Raw genomic sequence first — 26,179 nt, forward strand, 5'->3', positions numbered from 1 at the left:
TCTTTAATGAATTTTTTGTTTGAATATCTTACCAGCCGTATCGAGCACGCAGTGTGGACCGTAAGACGACGGTTCTTTTGGTGGCTTTCTTTAGGATAGGTTCAAGCCGTTGTTGTTTTTACTTTCTAGGAAATATGCTTTCGTCCAGGCATATGTTGTAGGCGTCTAGGAATAGTGATGACGCTGCCTCAATAATGGTTTTCTATCCTATGTTAGAGATTCGATTCAATTCCGGCGCGTTATAATTTTTTGCACGGTTACAGGATTCCAATAACTCCTCTTCAGTGGCTAGTGGAATGTTATCCAGTTCGATTGATGCAAACTGATAACTGAAACTGCGTTGATGTGGAAACAACGCAGTTACGACTTTTTGAAGTAATTGAGATACATTTATGTCTGCGCTTTTTGCTTTTTCAGCAGAGTCATAACCACCTCATAAAGCCTAATCGAAACGTCTTTTTCCACCTCACATATGATATCCTTCGAGCTTCTTTGTTTGCACTCTTTGATGGCCTAGTTCAAGACGAAATTTTTTGTACTGTGCTGTCAGTTCGACAGAGTTAGATCGCTGACAGCTACGCTGAGATATTCATCTTTTATTGACCTATCAAGCAAGTTAATTGCTCTTGCTGGAAGGCGATCAATGACCTGACGCGACCTGATGAAAAGAATGACACAAGATTGTGACGCCAGTATGCTTCATAAATTTAAGACCCTCGGTGTACTGATGGAACGATCACATCAGACATCAGTCCTAGAGGTATGCTTTACGAAAGACACTGACGTGATCGTTCCGCCAGTACACCGAGGGTCTTAAATTTATGAGGCGTAGTGGCGTCACAATCTTGGGTCACTCTTTTTATCAGGTCCTTCGTCGAGTAAAGTCGTTGATCGCCTTCCAGCAAGCGCAGTTAACTTGCTGGTAAGTCTTTCAAGATCTGTTTTATCGATATTGCCGCTGGTAGTGTAGATAGCTCCAGTTACATTTTACCTCGGACGAGACTACTGCTGACAAAAGTGTGGTCTAAATCGAGCTTGCGTTGCCTTTGGTGTAAGTCGGCGTATCACCAAAGTCGAGCAGGACATCATCTAGCGTACTAAAAGCTTCTTGTAATGTATTTCTCGTGCGTTTGTGTGCTTGCTGCCCCAGTCTACCAGGAGTTAAAGTTTTCGGCTATCGCTAATCGGTGATGTTGCTTAGCGTTTTTGGTCAGTCAATCTAGATGGTCAGTTAATTTCACAACGCAGAGAAGCGGATGCCAACTATTGTTGCTGATACAATGCAACGCTGCGTTTGGTAAGTGCATTTTGGAAGGTGAGCTTGCCACATAGTCTAAGAGCCAGAAGCAATGCGCGATGCACGGTGCTATTAGCGTTTGGAATTCTTTGGTTGCGTCATCATCCCTATTGAAGGGATGACGACGCAACCGCGGAATGACTGCCAGAATGGCACTTTCTGAATGATTAGGACCCAGACAACCTGAGTGCTTCTGTAGGCTTTACGGATCTTGATTGCTTTCGCTGGTCAGGCTTCTCCAGCTGCTTTGTTCAGGGCAGACTGAATGTCGGCCTTAGTTCTATCATAATCAATATCTCCGATTTCGATTATTTCCTGTGGCCCTTTGCAAATCACTTTGGGAAGGATGCTTGCGATTGTCTGTTGCAGTCATTGGCCTTTGCCTGCGCACTTCCTCGAGATTGTAATCAATATGCCTACGGTCCTGGTTTTGGTAATTTTGTCTACCGTCATTCGGACCTGCTCTTCAGGGATGTCCTGCTTTCGACGACGATTTCGAGATCACAGATCAAAAATGGTAATTCAGTTTTTGAGAGAACGGAGCTTTCGATTTCAATCATTCAAAAAACATTTTACTCGTATTTTGAAAATGAAGAACTGATCGAAAGGCAGGTTCAGCGGTTTCTGAAATCTAACGAAAAAGTTACAAAATGTCATTTGGCGGTAAAAAATGATCATTGAGTAAATGCACATCAAATTATCAGATATTTTATAGATCTCATAATAATAAGTATACATTTTTTACACTTTTTTAGGTTCCATACCAAGATTTATAATTTTGGTTTCAATATTTGATCTACTAAAACAGCTACGCAGTGTGATTGCTTTGAAAAAAATCTAAAACAAAAAAAAACATTTTTTTCAAGAATCGTCCTATTGTCTAAAAAATTTATAAAAATCTAATTATTTAAATTTTCAAAAAAAAATTAAGCTTTTAAAAATTTTAAATCACGGTACGGGAAGTCTTAAGGCAAGCTTCCATGCTCCACTAGTCATTTTTTTATTGCTTTACTTAAAAAGATGCTTATATTACTCATTCTACATACTCTTTTTCCATTTACAATGCAAAACAAAAAGTGAATGACGCAAAAAGGATGATTATAAAATATAATACTGGATCACCGATTTTTTTACAATTTATAATTATTTTATATTTATATTAAAATATAAACTTATTGATTTTCAGAAACGGGATTGCGGTAAACACAAATGTAATGAACCTTGCTGTATTATACAAGAGCATATTTGTCCACTACCATGCAGACGTATGCTATCTTGCGGACAACACCGTTGCGAGAGCAACTGTCACAAGGGACGTTGTGACCCATGCTGGCGTTCAAGTAAATATAATCACATTCATTTAATAGAATACTAATTTATTTTCATAAAAAAACTCAAATTTAAAATTTCCGCTAGGTTAGGTGATATAACATTTTTATAGTCATTCTAATATCTTACCGTAAAAAAATTCTTGACGTCCCAGTATAAAAATATGTTTTAGGCTCACGCTATGTACATTTAAACCAAATTTATTTATTAACTTTCCGTAGGGTAGTTATAGTACTGGGCCGAAAATCGAAAATGAAATTTTTTGCATTTCTCAACGTTTTGAAGGTTTCTGAACATTTTGGCATACCCCAGAAAAAATGGATATGTGTGTGTGTTTTGTGTGTCCGCATTTTTTCGTTCACGTTTTCGGCCGCACGGATCAACCCATTTGAATGGTTAACTAGTTTAAAATTAGAACAGAATTAAAATAAAAATCTGAATTATTTTCGATATACAAAAAAAATTTTTTTTGAAAAAAAAATAAAAAAAATAAAAAAAAATATTTTGAAGCAAATTTTTTCTTCCAAAATAATTATTTTGTTAAAACAAGCAGAAAGTTTTTGGAATCATTCAAATCGGACGCTTAGTTCTCTCAAAAACTGCCATTTTTAGCACATTTAGCTCTGTATCTCCGAAACCGCTGGATCTGCCTTTGCCAAAAACTAATCACCCCTTCGGATGTTTTTCGGATCATTCAAATCGGATGCTCCGATCTCTCAAAAACTCGATTTCTATTTTCTGCACTCTTTGCTTCGTATCTCCTAATCGGCTGGACCTGCCTTGTCAAAAACTAATCAGCACATCTCCCTGTCAATGGGAATGGAATGTTTTTTGAACCATTCAAATCGGTTGATCCGTGCGTCCGAAAACGTGGACGAAAAATTGTATCCATACATACATACACTCACACACACACACACACACACACACACACATCCTTTTTTTTCTGAGGTATGCCAAAATGTTCGGAAACCTTCAAAACGTCGAGAAATGTAAAAATTTTCAATTTTGATTTTCGGCCCATTAAAATAACTTATCCTACGGGAAGTTAAAAAAACATTTGATTCCTATTGATAGGGGGATGTGCTGATTAATTTTTGGCAAAGGCAGGTCTAACCGTTACGGAGATACGGAGCAAAGAGTGCAGAAAATACAAATCGAGTTTTTGAGAGAACGGAGTATCCGATTTCAATGATCTAAAGAACATGCAATTTGTAATGATTGGGAGAAGAGGTGATTAGTTTTTGGCAAAGGCAGGTCCAGACATTTCAAAGATACAGAGCTAAATGTGCAAAAATGGCAGTTTTTAAGAGAACTAAGCGTCCGATTTGAATTATTCAAAGAACTTTCTGTTTGTTTCAACAAAATAATTGCTTTTGAAAAAAAAAATGTTTCAAATTTTTTTTTCAAAAAAAAATTTTTTTCAAGAAATTTTTTTTTTCAAGAATTTTTTTTTATATCGAAGATAATTCAGATTTAAATTTTAATTCAGTTCTAATATACTTTAAACAAAATAATTTCAACTTTGCAATTCAGTTTATATAATTCTTATAAATATTAGACAATGTTACAATATTTACAACTAGTTGGTATTGGTATTTTGCCTTGAGGCAAGTTACATGAATTAATTTATGAGTGATTAAAAGTATTCCGACTGTATTTATTGCACATAATTAAAAACGAACGAAGACGTTAACTCGCAGTATTTTCTAAAAGCAAATTTTTAACCATTATTATAATTGAATCAGTTTCCGCAGGACTTTAATGGTTTAGTATGTTCCAAGACCAAGTACTCTAACGTTATACCGAGTAAATCGTCTAATTTTAAGAGACGTCAAATAAATTACTCGTTTTCTCAAACTTTGATGAATTAAATTAAACTACTTGTCGTAAGGCCGTAATATTTCAGTAAGTTTTATAAGACCATGATATATATCGTCAAAAAAAGTTCCATAAAAATCGGCTTAAATTTTTTTTTCAACAGTTAAAGATTTCCACTTAAAACTTATCCGTATCATTCCCAACTAACATCTTTCAAAAAGTTTTTGATTTTTTAAAATCGATTCGGAAGTATGAGCTTAAGTGCGGACGAAAAGTTTAACACTTTTTTCCAAATTTTAAAGGAACGGCTGGCCGATTGTTGCACAAAACTGAGAAACGATAATCCTTATCGAGATACATCAAATAGCTTTTAAATTTATGAAATCGGTTCAGGCGTTTTAGAGCAAACGTCAGAAAGGTCTAATTTTGACAAATGCCACAAAAACGATACTAATTTTTGCAAATTTTGACGAATTTTTGAAGCTAAACAAGTAGTCGTAGGGCTGTAATATTTTAGTATGATCTAGAAGACTATGGTATCTACCGTCAAAAAAATAATAATAAAAATCGTCGATTTTTAACTTCCCGTAGGGCAAGTTATAGTAATCGCAAAAAAATCGAAAATGAAAATTTTTATATATCTTTACGTTTCAAAGATTTCTGAATATTATGGCATACCTTAGAAAAAATGGATATATGTGTGTGTGTGCGTGTATGTGTGTGTGCTGGATACAAATTTTCGTCGACGATTTCGGGAACACCGATCAACCGATTTGAATAATTTAAAAAACATTCGATTCGTATTGATAAGGAGACGTGCTGATTAGTTTTTGGCGGAGGCAGGTCTAGTCGTGCCAAAAATGGTAACTAAGTTTTTAAGAGAACGGAGCGTCCAATTTTAATAATTCAAAAAACATTTTACTTGTATTGACAAGATAAAGAATTGATCAAATTTTCATGAAGGCAGGTCTATCGGTTTCCGAGATCTAGTAAAAAAAGTAAAAAAAAATGCCATTTGGCGGTCAAAAATGATCATTAGACATATGTACATCAAATTATCAAATATTTTATAGAGATTTTAACAATAAGTATAAATTTTATTTACATTCCTATGGGTTCCGTTAGACGGCGACGCGGCGCTTGCGCGCTTTGATATTTCGTCTCTATGCATTTAAAGCAGTACGATTGCTTTGAAAAAAAGTTCAGAATTTCTAAAATATGTTAAAATAAAGAAAACATTTTTTTTTCCAAAAAAAAAATTTTTTTCAAAAGAAGTAATTTTTTGTTTCTCAAAAATTTAATTTTTTTGAAGTAAAATTTTTGCAAAAATGTTAATCGTTTTTAAAAAAATAAAAACTCTTGGTACGGGAAGTTCCAGCAATTTGCCTTATGGCACGATGCCATGCGCCCCACTAGTTTTTTTTTTTAGCTTTATCACAAGAAAACGGCATGGCCGATCTTTACCAAAAACTAATCAGCACGATTCCCAGCCAATATCTTTTGAACGGTTTTTGAATTTTCAAAATCGATTAAGAATTGCGGGTTAAAACGTGGACGAAAATTTTTCACATTTCTGCGATTTACAAAGAAACGGCTCGGCCGATCGTCACACGAAACTCAGAAACACTAGTCATCGAAATACATCGAATGGCTTTTAAATTTTTGAAATCGGTCCGACCGCTTTTGAGAAAACGTCGATTTACGGCAAAAAATCTGTTCACGCACACGCACACAGACACACATACTTTACCAAATTTGATCTCATTCGATTCAGAATGGTTTGAAACGCTGAGAAAATATAAAATTAGCGAATCGAAGTTTTTGATGAAAACAAACTTCTCCGGGAAGTTAAAAAAAATGTTTTAAGCCCGGTGCACACGTCGCCAGATTTCATGCCGGACAGTTTGTTACCTTAGCTACGACATGATAAATCATACGATCTTGCCCGACATATTTTGCGATCTTGCCAGCCAGATTTCACGTTTAAGATCTCTATTCACAACGGCGGTATACTCATCATAATTTCTATGTAAAACCGTTGTCTAGCAACGTCGGAATTTGATTTCATAACAACTTCTGTCCTCGCAAATCCTGCCGTATTTTACTAATAGAGCATGTCCTATTCGGCGATATATGAACTATCTTGTGGCCGATACCTTCAGTGTCCAATAGGAAAGCTGTATTTTGTCACGTAAATATAAATGCGTACTTGATTCAGGTACTTCGATTTTGGAAGCGTTTAGTTTTTATTTTGTAAATAGCTATTGTGTATATATAGCGTCGTGAATAAATGATTAGTTTTGGAAACGCAATTCAGTAATTTTAAAATATTCAAATTTCCGAAAAAATTCAAATATGCATTTTTTTCAAATTTTCGTAATTTTATCTGAAATATCAAAAAATTTCAAAATTTCCAAAAAATTAAAAAAACTAGTGGGGTGTATGGCATCGTGCCTTAAGGCAAATTGCTGGAACTTCCCGTACCGTAACGAAATGTTTGAGAAATATTGAATGTTTTCAAATAGATTATTATAAATATTGTAAAATATTTATAAGAATTATCTTAACTGAATTGCAAAGTTGAAATTATTTGTTCAAAGTATATTAGAACTTAAGGCAGAATTAAAAATAAAATCAGAAATATTTTCGATATACAAAAAATTTTTTTTTGAAAAAAAAAATTTTGAAACAATTTTTTTTATTCCAAAATCAATTATTTTGTTAAAGCAAGCAGAAAGTTCTTTGAATCATTAAAATCGGACGCTTAGTTCTGGTGCCATTTTTTGAACATTTAGCTCTGCATCTTTGAAATGGCTGGGCCTGCCTTTGCCAAAAACTAATAACCACTTCTCCCAATCATTACAAATTGAATGTTTTTAGATCATTCAAATCGGATGCTCCGTTCTCTCAAAAACTCGATTTCTATTTTCTGCACTCTTTGCTCTTTATCTTCGTAACTGCTGGACCTGCCTTCGTCAAAAACTAATCAGCACATCTCCCTATCAATAGGAATCGAATGTTTTTTTAACCATTCAAATCGGTTGATCCGTGCGCCCGAAAGCGTAAACGAAAAAATGCGGACACACAAAACACACACACACAAACACACAAACATCCATTTTTTCTGAGGTATGCCAAAATGTTCAGCAACCTTCAAAACGTCGAGAAATGCAAAAGTTTTCAATTTCGATTTTTAGACGATTACAATAACTTACCCTACGGGAAGTTAAAAATCAAATTGTTTCATTTCAGAAATTTCGAAATTTGCAAAAATACTCGAAATTTAAAAAAAAAAATTGCGAACCTTTTTAATATTTTTATATCAGTATTAATTATCCGATAAAAATACTGATTTTCAAAATCAATATTTGTTATATTAAACTGAAGCATTTTATTATTTTTTAATTATTATTATTTTATTTAATCCTAATCAAATCGATACATATATGTTTCTGTTTACAATTCTTACAATTCTCTGTTTGTACACTTATAAACATTAGTGCATATTAGACCTATAAAATATAAATTGTGAAATTCGCAGTATATATTTATAATAATCTATTTGAAAATGTACGAAATTACTATTAATCATAAAATAAGTGAAAATCTGGCGCAAAATTCTTGCTCGCCAGAAATCCTGTTACGACAGAAATCCTGTTACAAGAAATACTGGCGTCGTGTGCACCGGGCTTTAGTATAAAAAATTGAGTCTTCTTATAATTAGGCTTGCATCGAATATTCGGTTATTATTCCGTATTCGGCATATTCGGCACCTTTTTTAATATTTGGCCGAAAACCGAATAGTAACTTACTATTCTAACAAATACCGAATAGGTAAAATCAAAGGCGCCGCAGCCGTCGCTCATCGACAGCATTGTTGGCGTTTCATCTTTTCTGCGATAAACAGCTCGCGATTGATCTGTCTTTGTAAGTGTTTAGTTTATGTAATATGATATGAAAAAATGATTTCGTTATTGTATATATATATATATATATATAATTAAAACTTTATCGACTTTTAACATTATTGACGGACACGTGAAAGCTTTTTCTGAATATTCACAAGATACTTTATTGTTACAATTTTATATTATTTAATTATGAATCATTATTAATATTATATTATTTAATATGAATTAATATTATATTATTTAACATGAATCATTCAATGGTTACACGCATATATTGTATCAATACAGTATGGCCATTCATTAAATTCAATCTAATAGTGCAGTAAACGGAAAGGAAAAAAAGGGTTTAACCTCTGAATTTTTTTACTGTGTTCCGAATTGTATATGCTTCTTATTTGCATTTTTTTATGTTTCATTTTACACGCAAAAAACTTGTAACAGCACTCATTTTAAAGCTTATTTTGAACACTATAAAACCCAATTTCACCGAAATGCATAAAATGTAGAACCTCGCCACTAGATGGCTTTAAATACAACAATTAAATCTTGATCGGAATAAAAAACGACTTTGCTCTTTCAAATATCGCTTAATATTATTCCTAGAACACTTTATGAAATACCGATTTATTAAGATTTTTTATTGACATTATTTTGTTCATTACATGATTTTCATTAAAATGTATATTTTAGGAGATATTTGCAAAAAAACGAAGAAAAACGCGAAAAATATATGAATTTTTAGTGGTCAGTAACTTGAAAAGTATTAGTTTTTTGAAAAACTATTTTTTTCTTCTATCGATTTCCGACGTTATTTTGGTAAATGTAATTACACAATTAAGAACAGGTGTCATTCCCCTAAGGGGGTGGTGGTGGAACCTGAACTGTTTTCACTTTTGAACTTGAGGTTAAGATGAACTTAAGTCTAAAATTTCATGCAATTCGGAGCAAAGTAAAAAAAAATCAGACCCAAAACGCTCCGTTTGCTGTACTATAAGTATTTCCAACGGTTTGTCGTGACGAAGGTCGTTAACGCGTTCACTTTGTATGGACAGGGTTGCGCGTTCGAATCCCCGCTCTTGCAATCTGACAACGGGTCGCGCTATGTCCATTTTCAATTAAAAATAAAGATCAAAATATGTTTCCAATTGAAAATAAGCCTATAAAGAATCGCTTTTTTCTTGATTTTGCCATTTATTTCCCTATCACATGAGGTATTCAAGTATTCGGTATTTGTCCGAATAGTATAAATGGTGCCAAATATTACAAATAACGAAGAGTAGTAGCCGAATAATGGTTGCAAGACTAGACATAAAACTTGATTAAAGATGTAGCACGTTAGTAATAAAACAATTACTGATAGTAATTACATTAATACAAACGAGCTTAGGCGCCAAAAACCTGCCTATTAGTTGCCGAAGATTCGGTATTCGGTCTCTGGAGCATGCCGAATATTCGGAACTTTGATGTGTATATAAATTTCCATTAATTATGTTTTATATAATATAGCAAATATTTAAGCATAACTTTAAATTGTATCAAACGGATGGCGAAACGAAAAAGCATTAAGTTAGCAAATTGGATGTTCAGGTGTCAACATAAACCATTCCTTCGGGATTTTAGAAAGAATTTGGGTTTGCTTATATTCTTCAAGATTTTTGAAGCTGCATTTATATTTTGAATTATTTTGTGCAATTCTTTGCCCCCATAATATGATTTTCGATTTACTTACGGTCTAATAATTATTACTACACTAGGTTTTGATGAGCTGACATGTGAATGTGGCTACAGCATAAGGTATCCACCCATTCCATGTGGCGCCCGCAAACCAACTTGTGATCAAGTTTGCTCAAGACAACACTCATGTAGTCATCCCGTTCTTCATACATGTCATAGTGAAGCCGAATGTCCACCATGTACCGTTCTATGTTCCAAGTGGTGTTTTGGTAAACATGAGGTAAGGTTAAGTTTTAAGATAGTTAATAAAGATATTATTTTCGGTTTTAATCTATAATATTTTATTTTTTGAAAATGTTAAAAATTAAGGTAAAAGTACTAGTGCAGTAAACGGAGAGGAAAAAATCAGGATTTTTTTATTGTGCTCCGATTTGCAGGTAATTTTGGAAATACGCTAATATTACCTTTAAGTTCAAAAGTGAAAACAATTTGCACTCCGCCACCACTCCCCCGGGGGGGGGGGGGTGGTGGTAATGTCACCGCTACCCGCCAAGGTTCCTTTATGAATAAACTGACATTGAGCCATTTTATCGCTAGAAAACGTGTTTAATATTAGAAGGTGAAATTGTAAAGTATGTTCTAATACATTTACCTTACAATAAAATCATTTTTAATCCCTTGAAAACTTTACAACCCTTGCGAACTATCTTTGAGTTGAAAAAATACTTAAAAATATATTTTGGTATGACACATAAAGATTTAAGTATATGGTAATTTATATTTTATCCTCTTTATCTTAATTTTCAAATTTTCAACCCTTTTTTGACTCTTAAAAACACAACTCCTTCATGAAAAATTGTTTAAAAATTTATTTGAAATTCTGTTATTACAAATTCTCAAAAATAATTACCACATCTATAATTTTTTCATCCCTTAAAACTACTCCTAAATAAAAATAGTTAATTATTACATATTTAAAAATTATTCAATTATAGAATGAGAAATCAGAATTTATCATAGACAGTTTTGGTCAACAATACTGCGTACTTACACTTTGCTCTAAATATAGGCAAAATTAGACAAAAATATTATGAGTTTTTGGGTCATAACTCCTTTAATTTTGACTCGATCACAATTCGTAATGCATCATTTGGAACGTAATTGAAAGGGCTACAACTTCTTTTTATCATGAATTTTTGCGTAGCTTTACTTATTTTGAAAGGGCGAATGGTTAAAGGGCTCGAGAGAGACTCTGATTGCGCAGCTAGCACTTTTAAAATAATAATGAGTCTGTCAATTTTTGCATGAAAAGAATAACAGAAAACAATAATAAGCCCGAAATAGCCTTTTAATTGAACATGAAACCGTATGATTTAAATGAAAAAAAAAATGTATATGCCTCTTATTTGCATGATAGCTCACTCATTTTGCACTCAAAGAACTTGTAACAGCACTCATTTCAAAGTTTATTTTGAACACTATGAAACACCATTTCACTGGAATGTATAAAATGTAACACCTTGCCGTTAGATGGCTTTGGATACAACGGTTAAATTTTGAATGAAAAAAAAAACGACTTTGATCTTTCATATCTAGCTCAATATTGTTCCTAGAACACTTTATAAAACACAAAATTATTAAGATTTTAATTGATATAATTTTCTTTATTAAATGACATTTTGTAGAAATGTATATTTTTGGAGATATTTGCGAAAAAACGAAGAAAAGCGTTAAAAATATATGAATTTTTGGTAGCCAGTAACTTGAAAAGTATTTGATTTTTCGAAAAACTTTATGAAACATTTTTTTATCATAATTATAAGATGAACCTAGTTCCTAAATTTTATGCAAATCAGAGCACAGTAAAAAAAATCAGATCCAAAACGCTCCATTAACTGGTCTCAAAATAAGAAAACTATTGTTAAAAAATAATTTCTAAATACGTTTCGAGCTATTGATATCATGAGTTATAACCCAATTGTAGTCGGCGTGGTCTTGTTTGATAAAACATATTTTTCGAGAAATTGACAATTATATAATAACGGCGTAATTGTGGTCACACTATTGAGGCAGTGAATGAAAATGCGTGAGTGACACCCAATAGCATACCTGACGTCTATAGATTTCAAACATTTAAAGTTATTGATGATTTGGACCAACTTTAAAAGTTTTTTTTGTATAGCGAAGGAAATGCCTTTATGCATCCCAGAGTGGTGTTCTGTCTGGGTATGTCGGACTCAATACCGCCTGGTATAATACCGACTAAAACCTCCGCTTTGCCCTTGCCTCTGGTCCCCACGGAAACCGCCGTTAGTCATTACTTTGTGGGCGGAGGATCTAGAATGTTATAATGCTTCACTTGATTTTATACTCATCTTTTAAATGGGCGAAGTCCCATTTGTCCTTTCTCTTTCCATAGAGCGCAGGTCAATTAGCACCTCTCTCGCAAATCATTACTTGGGGTGATGCTTTGTCTCAATGTTTCTTCCACATCGTCCCGTAGAGCACCAAATCGCGGGCACACGTAGAACACATGCTCAGCATCTTCGATTTCGCCCAAACAACATGGGCAATCCGGCGAGCTATCGTGCTTGAAGCGATGTAGGTAGGCTCGAAAACAGCCGTGCCCAGATAGCATTTGCGTAGTATAATAATTTACTTCTCCATGCTTGCGACTTATCCAGACTTTGATGTTAGGCATGAGACGAATCGTCCATCTGCCCTTCACTGCGACATCCCACAGTTGCTGCCATCAACTTTTCAGCACTCAGTTGTTGATGTCTTCTATAGTAAATTGTCCATCTTTCCTCTGCTAAGACTAAGAGAGGCAGAGTTCCTGAAATGACGCTCACTGCTTCCTCCGATATTGTGCGAAATGCGCAAGCAATTCTTGAAGCACTTAGACGATGTATAGGTCCTGCCATTCTCGATTTTTGAGATTTGAGAGCATCAGCCCATATGGAGATACCATATGACAGCACCGAAGTAACCACTGACGATAGTAATATTCTTCTGGTTTGTTTAGGGCCTCCAACATTAGGCATCAGTCGAGAAGGTCTCGTCCTAACTATTGACGCCTTAGGACTAACGTGTTCCACCTGTTGATTGAAATTCAATCGAGCATCAACCATTACGCCAATTGGAGGTTTATTGTTCCCATCCAGCGATTACTTTTTCTAAATGTTATATTAAATAGACTTACGATCTCATCAATTTGTTTGGAGATAACTACTATGGAAACATCGTCTGCATATGCTACTAGTTTCACACCTTCTGGAATCTCAAGTCTCAAAAGGCCATCATATATTCTTCTGTACCATCGCGTGAATCGTACATTAGAATTCTGTCTGTAAAGTAGCTTGCGACTATATTGCAGAGGTATGCTGACACGTTCTTGTCACGGAGTGCATTCATAATGCAATCCCAGTTTGCAGAATTGTAAGCATTTGTTATATCCAATGTAGCTACAAGACAGTACTTCTTCGTATCCCCCTTCCATCAGGTTCCAGCAATTGCTTTCTTGGCGGTATTAACTACCAAGTTTATCGTATCGATAGTTGATCGCCCTTTGCGAAAACCATACTGATTGTCTGCTAGGATTGGATCAACTACTGCTTCTATTCTTTGGTGAATTATTCTTTCAAAATATTTACCCGCTGTATCCAGTATGCATATCGAACGGTACGATGATGGTTCATCTGGTGTTTTTTTTTCCTTTGGGAAGAAGCACTAATCTTTGCTGTTTCCATTTTCGTCGAAAAACCCCTTTTTTCAGACATCTGTTATAGGCATTAAGAAACATTGTCGGTGATGTCATAATTGATGTTTTTAAGGCAATATTAGGAATTCCATCTAATCCCGGTGCCTTACTATTTCCAACCCGATGACAAGCTTCCATCAGTCCTTGCAGTGTTATAGGTGGAATATTATTCAGTTCTACGTGTATTACCTGGTAGTTTAAATAAGGTTGTCGTGGGAACAAAGTAGTTACTATTTTATTCAATAGTCGTGGGCAACTTGGTGAAGGTATTACAATCTTATAAGGCCTTACCCATTTTCCTCGACTCGACTTCATCCAAAAGTTTTTCCCAGCACCTAACATTACTTTCTTTGGTAGCTTTATTTAGTTGCCTACGTGCATGTCTGTATTCCACTACCAGTTGTGCAGAATTTGTGAGACTATATCATCGCTGAGAGATTCTTCTTTTCTTTTGACACACTTAACGAAGAGAGCTGATTTCTTCAGTCCACCAATGCACAGATTATCTTTGATTTATGCCATGCTTACGAGTCATACTGATATCACAGGCTTCGGTTATTCTCTCCATCAGCTCTCTAGTATGCTTATCTGCGTGTTCTGAAATTATAGGTTTGCAATTTAAGGCAACTCTCATGGCGCTTTCTTCAAAAGATTTTATTTTACACCCAATGGCTTTAGATATCTTCACGTGTCTTTTAATGTTTCTATTTGTTGATATTTCCCAGGTGATTGCATTGTGGTCACTAGCAGTGTAGATACCTAACCTCCCATTGCAATTTCCTCTGACTAGGCTATTGCTAACAAAAGTAAGGTCTATTATTGAGCTTGCACTGCCCTTGACAAAGATTGGCTTATTACCGCTATTTAGTAAAACATCAAGTGCATTAAAGGCCTCTAGAAGTGCTTTACCTCTTGCATTAGTCTTCCTACTTCCCCAGTCTACCGCCCATGCGTTGAAGTCACCGGCTATAGCTACAGGGTGGTGTCGTTTGGCATCCTCTACTAGACGATCTAAGAAATCAACAAAATCTGTCAAAGAAAGACTAGGTGGAGCGTAACAGCTGTATAAATGCATGCCATCTAATGGTGTTGCTACAAATCCAACGTTGCTATTGTTAACAGCATTCTGGAAACAAAATTTACCACAGGACCAAATAACAGCTTTCGTGGTACTGTCCGTTTCCCATGGCCAATCAGTTAGTTGTTTGTAAGGTTCTGACAAGAGGGCAATATCAATTTTTATATTTCTTACCGTCTGTATAAGCAAGTCGTGTGCAGCCTTACAATGATTCATGTTTAACTGCATTATTTTCATGGTTTTGCGTTCATTATTTTCTCCATGGCCTCTCTATATAGAAGACATCTGTGAGTGCCGGCATGATGTGCAACATTTTCTGAGTTTCCATTTTCAGCGCATAGTGCACATTTTGCTGCATTTATGCAGTTGGCTATTTTATGACCTTCTTGTCCACATCAAATGCATAGATTGGTCCGATTCACTTCGCTCTTGCACTGTGATCCATAATGTCCGAATAGCCAGCATTTAAAGCACCGGATTGGTTTTTTGATGGTTTTAATTCGACAGTTCACCCATCCAATGCGTATTTTGCTACTTGCTCTGAGCAGATCGTGTACAATTGCCGCTGGTAGAGCTATTGTAGCAATCTCGGTGCCTCTGTATGCCTTGCGAATCTTAATTGCTTAATTTTTGAGGTTTCATCATCAATATCCCTCATTTCTATAATTTCTTGGTGCCCTTTATATATAACTTCGGCCTCATCCTTTAACACGCCTGCTATAATCTTTTGTAGTCCTTGGCCTTTGTCCGCGCTTTCCTTGGATATGGTTATCAACAAGTATCCATTTCTGGTTTTATTTATTTTGTCTACTGTCGTATTTACCTGGTCATCAGGTACATCATGTTTGATACGACGTAAGATTTCGGAATAATTAACTTTTTTGGGAAGAATTCTATGATTTGAGTCCTGTTCTGACAGATGTACCCTTGCTTCCTTTTTTTTCTGTTTCTTCGGCTGAACTTTATGCCATTCATCTACCTTGATTCGTTACATATTTCTATGATTGACTGATGTCTTGGCAAACCATTTTTCTCATTAACGTGACTAATTCTTATATTTTGAGAGTTTCGGTTACTTAAGGCTTTGCTTGTGCTCTGCCGTACACTTTCTTCTATATGGGCTGTTACTAATATTACTTCCGTATCTTCCGTGGTTTGGCCTATTTCCTCTATCATTTGGTTGTCTAAATCAATAAATCTTTTAATTAAAGCCGCTAAGTTGCCTGTTTTTATCTTCACCTCTTTATGTATGTTTGACTTTGATTTGACAATCATGTGCAGGTCATTTATCAGAATTTCAAGGCTCTTCAATGACTCATTACGTTGTAAAATGACGTTTTCTGAAATTATTTTTGACAGTTCAGCCATTGGTTTTCTTTTATTATTTACGTCGTCGCATGAGCTTGCTAGCGGATTTTGGGCTACATCTGATAAACCTGGGCATGGCGCTGTGTTCAAAATATTTGATGCACTGATTGTATCAACAGAGCTTCATTATTTGACACTATGTCCCCTCTGATGGGGAACATTTTAACAAAAATTTTACCTGCAGCCAAAGGCGAGATTCACTCAGCTCACTGACTTATAAGTAACTTATTAAAACTGATAGAACTATTATAACTTTTTACGACATTCGGTTCGTACTGATAAGGAGACGTGCTGATTAGTTTTTAGCGGAGGCAAGTCTAGCCGTTCCGAAGATACGGGGCAAAAAGTGTCAAAAACGGTAACACAGTTTTTAAGAGAACGGAGCGTCCGAATTTAAAAATTCAAAAAACATTTTACTTGTATTGACAAGATGAATAACTGATTAAATTTTTGGAATTTGGATTAAAGAAACGTTCTGATTAGTTTTTGGCATATGCAGGTCAAGCTGTTTCGAAAATACGGGGCAAAAAGATCCAAAAATTGTAATTCAGTTTTTGAGAGAACGGAGCGTCCAATTTGTATAATACAAAAAACATTTCATTTGTATTTATTAAACGAAGAATTGTTGAAATTTTTGGAAAGGCAGGTCTAACGGTTATGGACTCGTAAGTTATTGTAATCGTCCAAAAATCGATTGAAATTTTTTGCATTTTTCGACGTTTTGAAGGTTTCTGAACATTTTAGCATACTTCAGAAAAAATGGATGTGTGTGTGTGTGTTTTGTGTGTCCGCATTTTTTCGTTCAATTGCTTGTGTTGACAAAACAATTGGTTTTGAAAAAAACAAAATTTGTAATTTTTTTAACTTTCCAAAAGTTTGTTTTCATAAAAAAACCCGAATTGCTAATTTTATGTTTTCTCGACGTTTCAAGCCATTCTGAATCGTATGAGACCAAACTTGGAAAAAGTGTGTGTGTGTGTGAACAGATTTTTTGCCGTAAATCGACGTTTTAAAAAATTTAAAAACCATTTGATGTATCTCGATGAGGACTAGCGTTTCTAAGTTTTATGCGACGATCGGCCGAGCCGTTTCTTTGTAAATAGCGGAAAAGTGAAAAATTTTTCGTCCACGTTTTAGCCCGCAATTCTGAATAGATTTTGAAAATTCAAAAACTGTTCGAAACATATTTGTTGGGAATCGACCTGATTAATTTTTGGTAAAGATCGGCCCGGCCGTTTTCTTGTAATGAGGTGATAAAAAATTTTTTTTCGACGATTTTCGTTAATTTTTTTTTGACGGTAGATACCATAGTCTTATAGATCATACTAGAATATTACGGTCCTACGACAAGTCGTTTAATTTTAAAAAATCGTCAAAGTTTGCAAAAATTAGTGTCGTTTTTTTGGCGTTTGTCAAAGTTGTAACTTTCATCGACGTTTGCTCAAAAACGCCTGAACCGATTTCAAAAATCTAAAAGCCAATCGATGTATTTTGATGTGGATTATTTTTTCTCAGTTTTGTGTAGCGATTGGCCGAGCCATTTGTTTGTAATTTAAAAAAAGTATTAAATTTTTCGTCCACATTTAAGCTCATACTACTGAATCGATTTTAAAAAATCAAAAACTGTTCGATAGATATTAGTTGGAAATGATACTGATTAGTTTTAGTTGAAAATCTATCGAGCCGTTTTCTTGTAATTAACTGTTTAAATTAAGTCGATTTTCATGGAACTGTTTTTGGCGATATATATCATGCTCTTATAGAACTTACTGAAATATTACGGCCTTACGACAAGTAGTTTAATTTTAAAAATTCATCAAAGTTTGAGAAAATGTGTAGTTTTTTTCGCGTTTGTTAAACGGTATAACGATAGAGTGTTCGTTCGTTTTCAATTATGTATAATGAAACCACTCGGAATACTTTTAATCACTCATAAATTAATTTATTTTAATTGATTAAATCGATTATTCGGGAATTTCATGTAACTTGCCTCAAGGCAAAATACCGCCCTTTTTTCCTAGCCTTCTAACTACTTGTAGATCGGCATCTGCTAATTTGATTGATAAGTGTAGATCTAACCAATTGAGCATATGTTTGTCTAAATTGTCGTATGGAGATTCCAGTTCTTCGATTCCGGACTATGTTTCTTTGCCTCGCCTGTTTTTCTAGGAAGTAGTTTCTCTTTTCTTGGTTGTCTACTATTTCCTTGAGTTTCCTCTAATATCCTGTTGATGTTATGTGTAACCTGCTCGACCAATAACAAGAATATGTCCATTAACCAAATGGAGATTTTAATTAATTATTGTTTACTTAATTATATTGTAATTAATTAGGTTAGGTAAATTCTTGTTACTTATATTAATTAAGAAATATAGGATTAAAATAGAATTTATTTTGCTTTGTTTCTAAAATTGCATCTGTAAGTCGTATCATGATACTACTATTACTATACATAAATACAATAACTAGAAAATAATATGAAAAATAAATTTAATATTTTTTGGGGCGCAATATGGTCAGAATATATTCTGACGGTTTAACAGTTTAAATGTACGATGCCTTTGCGCCGTGTATCGTTTGCATTTCTTAGAATATTGCAGCCTCTGGTCTATATCCTTCACACAAGGGCTCTTTTTTATACCTAAATATTTCCTGTACGCTGTCGACAGTTATAATTTTAAGTTAGTCTAGATAATGCAACGGGACAGTTAACATATATATTTAATCATCTCTATAATTCTAATAGTGTGAAGATAGATTATAGATTCTATACAAACCGCAGTGTTTTATTCAGTAATGATCAAATTTGGAACGGTTATCATCAGATTCCGATTATTTACTTACAGTCCACTTCAATATTTATTACTGATAGTAGCCAGCCCAACCACTATGTGATTAGTGTTTACGGTATAATTGACGGCATTTAGATTTTTTATTTTTTATTTTAACTCTGTTTTATTCAGCAATCAGAAATACATAAGAATTTTTATAAGCTAAATTGACAATATTTGAGAGCGATGTCTAAGAAGAACTCCAATGAGATCTTCTTAGTTTAACAATTAAAAAGATAATGATATATTGAATCTAATCTAAGACTGAATCTAAAGGCCATTGACGTTTTAATCTTCTTACGCCAGGTTGGATAATGTCGCCTATTGATGGGTTTGAATGTGATTCCAGTTCACGTTTGTATTTTTCCTTAAATTGGTTTCATTTGTAACGTACCACGGAGAATTAAATATTGTACGTAAAATTTTTAACTGAGTTCTCTGCATTATGGCTATATTTGATTTGTAAGCACATCCCCAGAGCTCAATTCCATAGGTCCAGATTGGTTTAATGATTGATTTATATAGCAGCAACTTATTTTCAACAGAGAGCTTAGACTTTTTACGCAGTCAATCAAATTCTTTCATTTTGATCATTATTTGCTGCTTTTTAGTTTTTATGTGGCTTTTCCAAGTAAGTCTGCAGTCTAAATGGAGACCAAGATATTTCACTATATTCTGTTTCGGAATCTGGACGTTATTTAAATAAATTGGAGGACGCGAACCCTTTCTCATGGTAATTGTGATATGATTTAGATTTAGTAATATTTTTAAAGCAACCCTGACTAGTGAATAGTTTTTTATTGATTTTAGTCATCTAATAATGGTTATAATTATACCGTGTTCTAAACTGACATTGGTTTGTTTTATTAAAATACATTATACTTTTTTTTAAATACCAGATACTTTTGTTGAAAACCACTATTTCACTAGATGCGCAAAACTATCCCCTGCCACCAAAAGGATTTTTCATGCGGCCGTCCATGCGGAAAAGAATTACCATGTGGTAAGCATTCATGTCTCTTGCCCTGTCACAAAGGTGCATGTCTACAAGACGGGAAGACCTGTAGTCAACCATGTGCTACGCCTCGTTCTTCTTGCAATCATCCTTGTCGTAGCCCTTGCCATGAAGGTATTTGCCCAGACACACCTTGCAAAGAAAAGGTAAATTTAATATATTGTTTACAGTGTTGTATATTTTATTTGAATATATTATGTTGTTATTTTTGACAGGTATTGGTTTCATGTCAATGTAAACTCCGTTCCACAACCAGAACATGTTCAGAAACGTCGCGCGATTATCAACGAATCGCTTCAAGCTTATTGGCTTCTAAAATGGCGGAAATGCAGAGAGGGGCTACAATTGACATTCAAGACATTCTTAATAATCGTAATGTTAATTTAAAAACGTGAGTAATAATAAGTACTAAGTGATTTATATTTATAATTATACTTCATTAAACACACACACACAAACACACATATATATATATATATATATATATATATATATATATTTGAATAGTCTTGAATTTGATGTTGATATATATGTTTAATTTGAGTTTAAATTCGGGCGTAACATCAATAAAAATAGTATGAGAGTTTTTTTAAAAGTTTATTTATTTAAAATCCATACGTTTCGGCTAGCATCTTAGCCATCATTCAGTGGTAATCAAATTAACTATAAAAATTGAAACTAAATAAATTATATGTAAAAATTACTATAATCTTGGAAAGTATGGGTGTAAATTATACAACTATACAAAATTATACAACTATACAAATTATACGGCCTTCCTAAAATACACAAAACAAACCTACCTTATAGGCAAATTATCCAAGTATATTAGTAACATCTTAACAACAATAACAAAACGATCCCCATATTACATAAAAAATTTCTTTAAGCTTGTCAAACTTCTTAATAACATTTCCATTCCCAATAATTATAAACTAATTAGCCTAGACGTTATATCCTTATTCAAAAATGTTCTACTAGACTTAATACTAGATGCCATCACTATCAGATGGAGTGAAATCAGCCTTCACACCACATTATCCCTACATTGGTTTATTGACAAATTCATTGTCTCTAACACCTATTTTGAATTTAATGGATCCTTTTATTACCAAATTTTTGGCCCCCAATGGGATCGCCCGCATCTCCCTCGTTAGTAGAAATTTCTTTGCAACTAGTAGAAAACAAAATATTTATAATTTATATTTATTTGATTAGCTTACCAAATTAATTCGGATACCAAAACTTCATCAAAACATTATAGATCACAATAAAAAATCGGCATATTGAATTTTAAATTAATCATAAATAAAATTTTGACAGTTCAAAAAAAAATTAACGACTTCAATAAGAAACAAATAAATCAATTAATCGAAGTTATGTTATAGGCAATATTGCCAAACAAATTATAGATACAAAACATTATTGTAAAATAAATATCATATTATATTAATTTTCAACCAAGAAGGAAATATTTTGACATTTATAAATTTAGTCCATATTGGATATATGAAATTGACATTCACTATTTTTCAATTAAATGCAAATGTAAAAAATCAAATATTTGTATAAAAAATTGTATATTTAGATAAAGATACTACGTTGATTTAGACTAAAATCTAATTTATTCATTAATTAAAAAATATGAAAAACAAAATTAAAATGTATAAAATTATTTATTTCTACAATATTCGTGTGTTGATTTAGCCAAACTTATTAATTTAACAATTACACAATTTATTAATTGATGACATAAAATAATTAATAATTTATTAAAAATATATAATATTTAGATATAAGGTCATTTAATTAGAGATATTTCTTAGTTGAAACATATATACAATATTTTATTGACACAAAATTACAATAAAAAAACACTATGATGCGATTTAATTAATTTTTGAAGTATGAAATGTCAAATAATTTTGAAATTTTTTTGAAGGTTTTTAACTATTTGTCAGAAAGAATATTTTATTACAAATTCATACCCATATCAAGCATCAAAGTAATAAATACTATTTATAAAATGACATATTATTTTTAGACAATATGATTTTATTGCATATTTTATATATATGTTTTGACATTTGCTAATTCAAAATAAATTAAAAAGAATTGAAAACAATGTCATAAATCGGATATTTATGAAAAAATATCTAATATATTAATGTTTCACTTGATTTCAAATTAGAAATATAAAAAAAATTAATTGCGATACCAAAATAGATAGTATACATATAAAATTATAGTATAAATATTACAATTTTAATAAATAATCATCCATTATTTTACAGTACAAAAATTGATAAAAATTAATAAAAGCGCCAAAAATCAAACTTAAAAAAAAAATTCATTGAAATCGATGAGTGTCTAATCATAAATTTATGGAAAAATTTCAAAGAAAATATTAAGGGCTTATAGCAAGTTCCCAATAGTATGTGATCTATGAAACCATTCCTAAATACATCATCATAGAACATGTTAAAATATTAGCAAGGTAAATAGAACGTAATACCAAATAGGATATAACAAATTTATAAAAGTCACTTGGTTATTCATTATAAATTTTGTAATGTACTCATTTATTCAAATCTTTAATTATTACATTTTATTTATTATTTAAGTTAAAATAAAAAAAAAAACACTTTAATCAATAGTATTGATCCATTATATTCAAATTTCAATACGTTTTTATTTTTTATATTATATTATTTTTATTATATACGGATTTAAATTTCAATCAGGTGGATTTTAATAAGGGCCGTCGCAGCGCGAGGCTGGGTATGCTGGTATATATATATATATATATATATATATGTTGAAAATGTTTAAATTTGATGTTGAAATGTATGATAGATTTCTTGGAGGGCGTAACATCAAGTAAAAAAAAGTAAAGTAAAGATTTTTTTCAAAACATCTTTATTTATCCATACGTTTCGACGTAAAATTCTACGTCATCTTCAGTGGTTCTACAATTTAAAAAACAGAAAGTAACGTTACAATTTGAATATACATAAGCAATAGTAAAAAGAAAAGTTTTAACTAAAGAGAATTGCAAAAAACATTACTTACTTGAATTATTTATATTATCACTAACACATATTAATATAACTTGTAAAAATTAATAATTATAGACAAGCACTAACTGTCAGTAATTTCTTTTTTTAATAAAAAGAATAAAAGATAAAAAGTGATTAATAAATAAGATATTATACGTAATACACTTGTATCCGAGGCCAGTGCCAAACAGAATAATATGTTTGTAAGTGTCCGAGATGTGAAGTCAAAATTTTAGAAAAAACAAACACATGTGCTGGTTTTTGACCGAACGTCTTGGCGCGCTAAGCAAGTGTGCGTGATAGTGTTGTGCAACCGTGGTGTTAGGTATTCGATATGAATTGGGAAACATTATTTAGAACAAATTGGTAATTTTCGCAAATGAAGCGAAACAATAATTTCGATTCAAGAAAATATAGGCCGATTCTGAAAAGCGCCTTTGTGAGACTTTCGATTCGTGATGAAGAACCTTTGCGTCATAAAAATTGAAAGTATGGTTATTTAGTTTTAAATGTTCTGTGATCATTGTTTGCCCTTGATTTTTGTTTTTTTGAATTATTATCGTGTTGTTTCAAACGTTTGATAAGGTTCTGTCCTGTTTCGCCAATATAGATGGAATCACAGTCATTGCAAGATATTTTATAGACCACATTGGATACTCGTTCTAAACTAGTGCGCGGCTTTAAATTTGAGAAGAGGGAGTTAAGAGTTAGATCGATGTTGCATACTAAACGGAGATTTGCGTTGTAAAAAAGTTTTTTCCACATCGGATAAAGTTCTTTGATGTAAGGAAGGCAAATGGTACCTTCAAAATTATTATCTTTTGTGGAAATTAAACTTAGGTTGGGGTTAGTTATTTTGTTTTTTAAAAAAGTGAGTCTATTGTTTGTGACGGATTTTATAAGATGTGGGGGATAGGAATTTTGTGTAAGGGTTTTGAAAATTAAATCTAAATTTGAGGTCCAAAATTGTTCGTTAGAAAGGAGGATAGCATGGTCTACAAGATTAATGATAGTACCTATTTTCATGTTAGAGGGGTGGTAAGAGTGAAAATTTAAGTACCTACCTGACCAAGTAGGTTTTTGGTACCAGTTAGTGATAATGCGGTTGTCTGATTTTGACATCCAAGAAGCTGATAGAGTTATTTTGTTCTTTTTCAAAAGTGAACTGAATGTGTTTGTTAAACGAATTGAAAGAATGAAGCAATAAGTCAAAATTTTGAGGAGGTATACAAGTGATAATGTCATCAACATATCTGTAATAAAAATAAATGTCTATGTTGATGGAATTAAAGACTCTAGTTTCTAAATGTTGTAAAGATAATTCGGCTAGGGCAGGGGATATAGAAGAGCTCATGGGAGTGCCAAAAATTTGAAGATAAAAATGGTCATTGAATTCAAAATATGTGTTCGTGATTATGAATTTGATCGATTCTAAAAACCAATGTAATGAAAATGTAGTATGGTAAGAGATTTCATCCCATCTAGCTGTTATAGCATCTAACATTAATTGTAAGGGGACGTTGGTGAAAAGGGAAACAACATCTAGACTCACTAATAGGGTTTCGTGGGGTAAGACTATATTATTTAATTTATTTACAAATTCAAAGGAATTTTTTATGAAATGAGGGGATTGGACAGTTATGATGGAGAGTATATTACTTAGAAATTTTGAGAATTTGGACAGAGGAGAATTTATGTCAGCGACTATGGGTCTGAAAGGAACGTCTTGTTTGTGAATTTTAGGGAGGCCATAAAGTTTGGGATTATAGGGATGTAAATTTTTTAAAGTGGATGAGAGGTCTTTTGAAATTTGTTTATGGGACACTAGGTTGTTGATTAATTTGTGAAGAGAACGGTTAATGCGTTCTGTCGGATCAGAAATAATTGGAGAGTAAGTATTGGTATCGGATACTAATCTTGAGACTTTTTCCAAATATGTGTGTCTATCTACAATAACTGTGACGTTACCTTTATCGGCTCTAGTTACTAACAAATCAGGATTATTTTTTAAAAAGGTTTTGCAATCTCTAATATCTCTCAGGATGTCTTTGTACTCTATATTTTTCTTTGAGTTAAAGGATTTAATAGCGGAAATAAAGTTTTTGCAAAAGGTAGCCTTTGTATTCATTCTTAGGTCTGTGTTTTTAATATTATAAAGACCTGCTTCTAAGCGACTTAGAATTTTAATGAAGTTGATGTTGTAACATGAATTGGGGAAAGCAAAATTTGGCCCCAAGGCAAAGATGTATAAAAAACTGTCTGGGATAGTTACATTGGAAAGGTTTTTTAACCATTTGTTAATGACTGATTCACTTAAAATGATTTCGGAGGAGTTTATTTTGGATTGCAAAAGCTTTTCAAATTTGTTTTTATAAGATATTTTTTGATTAACGCAAAAGTTCCTATAGCGAATCGATTCGAACTCATAAAAACTTTCCAGGATTTCCGACTCTACTGTATTGAGTAACCAGTTATTTATCTTATTAATAGAAAGTTTTAAATTTTGTATGTTGCAGATACAATTTTTGATTTCTAGAGAAATGATATGTAAGCTTAAGGAACTAAATTTGTTATTGAGGCTATTGTTAAGGTGCGAGAATTTTTCTAATTTAAGCCGGTAGAAATTTGGAATGATACTTTCTTTCCTGCAACGTAATAAAAATATATGCTTATTGGTATTTGTTATTAGTTTCTTGTTTAATTTGGAGAGTAATTTGAACTGAGATAAAATGTAGAAACCGTAGTGTTTTTTTATAAAAGAGAAGAAGGAGTAATTAGAGGTGTAATTATTAGAACATTGAAATTGTTTAGGGTTCATAATGGAGAAAACGCAATTGAAAAATAAAATTAGTAAACAGTGAAAAAAGGGGAAAGGGGAAGAACCGTGTAAATTGAAAATGAAAAAGAAATTACTGACAAAAAAGTGTTACATAAGGATTACAGAATTAGTAAGTAAGTAAAATAAAATTTAAAAGTGAAGATATTATAGCAATGAAAGAACCAAAAATTAGGATACAAGGTTCTTAACACAAGAGA

At 32.7% G+C, this 26,179-nt stretch overlaps 1 protein-coding gene across 1 annotated transcript in view; it reads left to right on the top strand.

The window, feature by feature from the left end:
• The window catches only part of LOC113367214 (protein shuttle craft-like), a 127,719-nt gene that overhangs the window by 66,513 nt on the left and 35,027 nt on the right, over positions 1–26,179 (top strand). The window contains exons 6-9 of the mRNA XM_026608843.1: positions 2,484–2,637; positions 10,113–10,312; positions 20,000–20,230; positions 20,300–20,475. Of these exons, the coding sequence (XP_026464628.1) occupies positions 2,484–2,637; positions 10,113–10,312; positions 20,000–20,230; positions 20,300–20,475 (761 nt within the window). The remainder of the gene's footprint in view (positions 1–2,483; positions 2,638–10,112; positions 10,313–19,999; positions 20,231–20,299; positions 20,476–26,179) is intronic.

This window comes from Ctenocephalides felis, unplaced genomic scaffold (assembly GCF_003426905.1).
Source record: "Ctenocephalides felis isolate EL2017-DRISC unplaced genomic scaffold, ASM342690v1 CF-g0.4_SCAFFOLD_01170, whole genome shotgun sequence".
Lineage (NCBI taxonomy): Eukaryota > Metazoa > Arthropoda > Insecta > Siphonaptera > Pulicidae > Ctenocephalides > Ctenocephalides felis.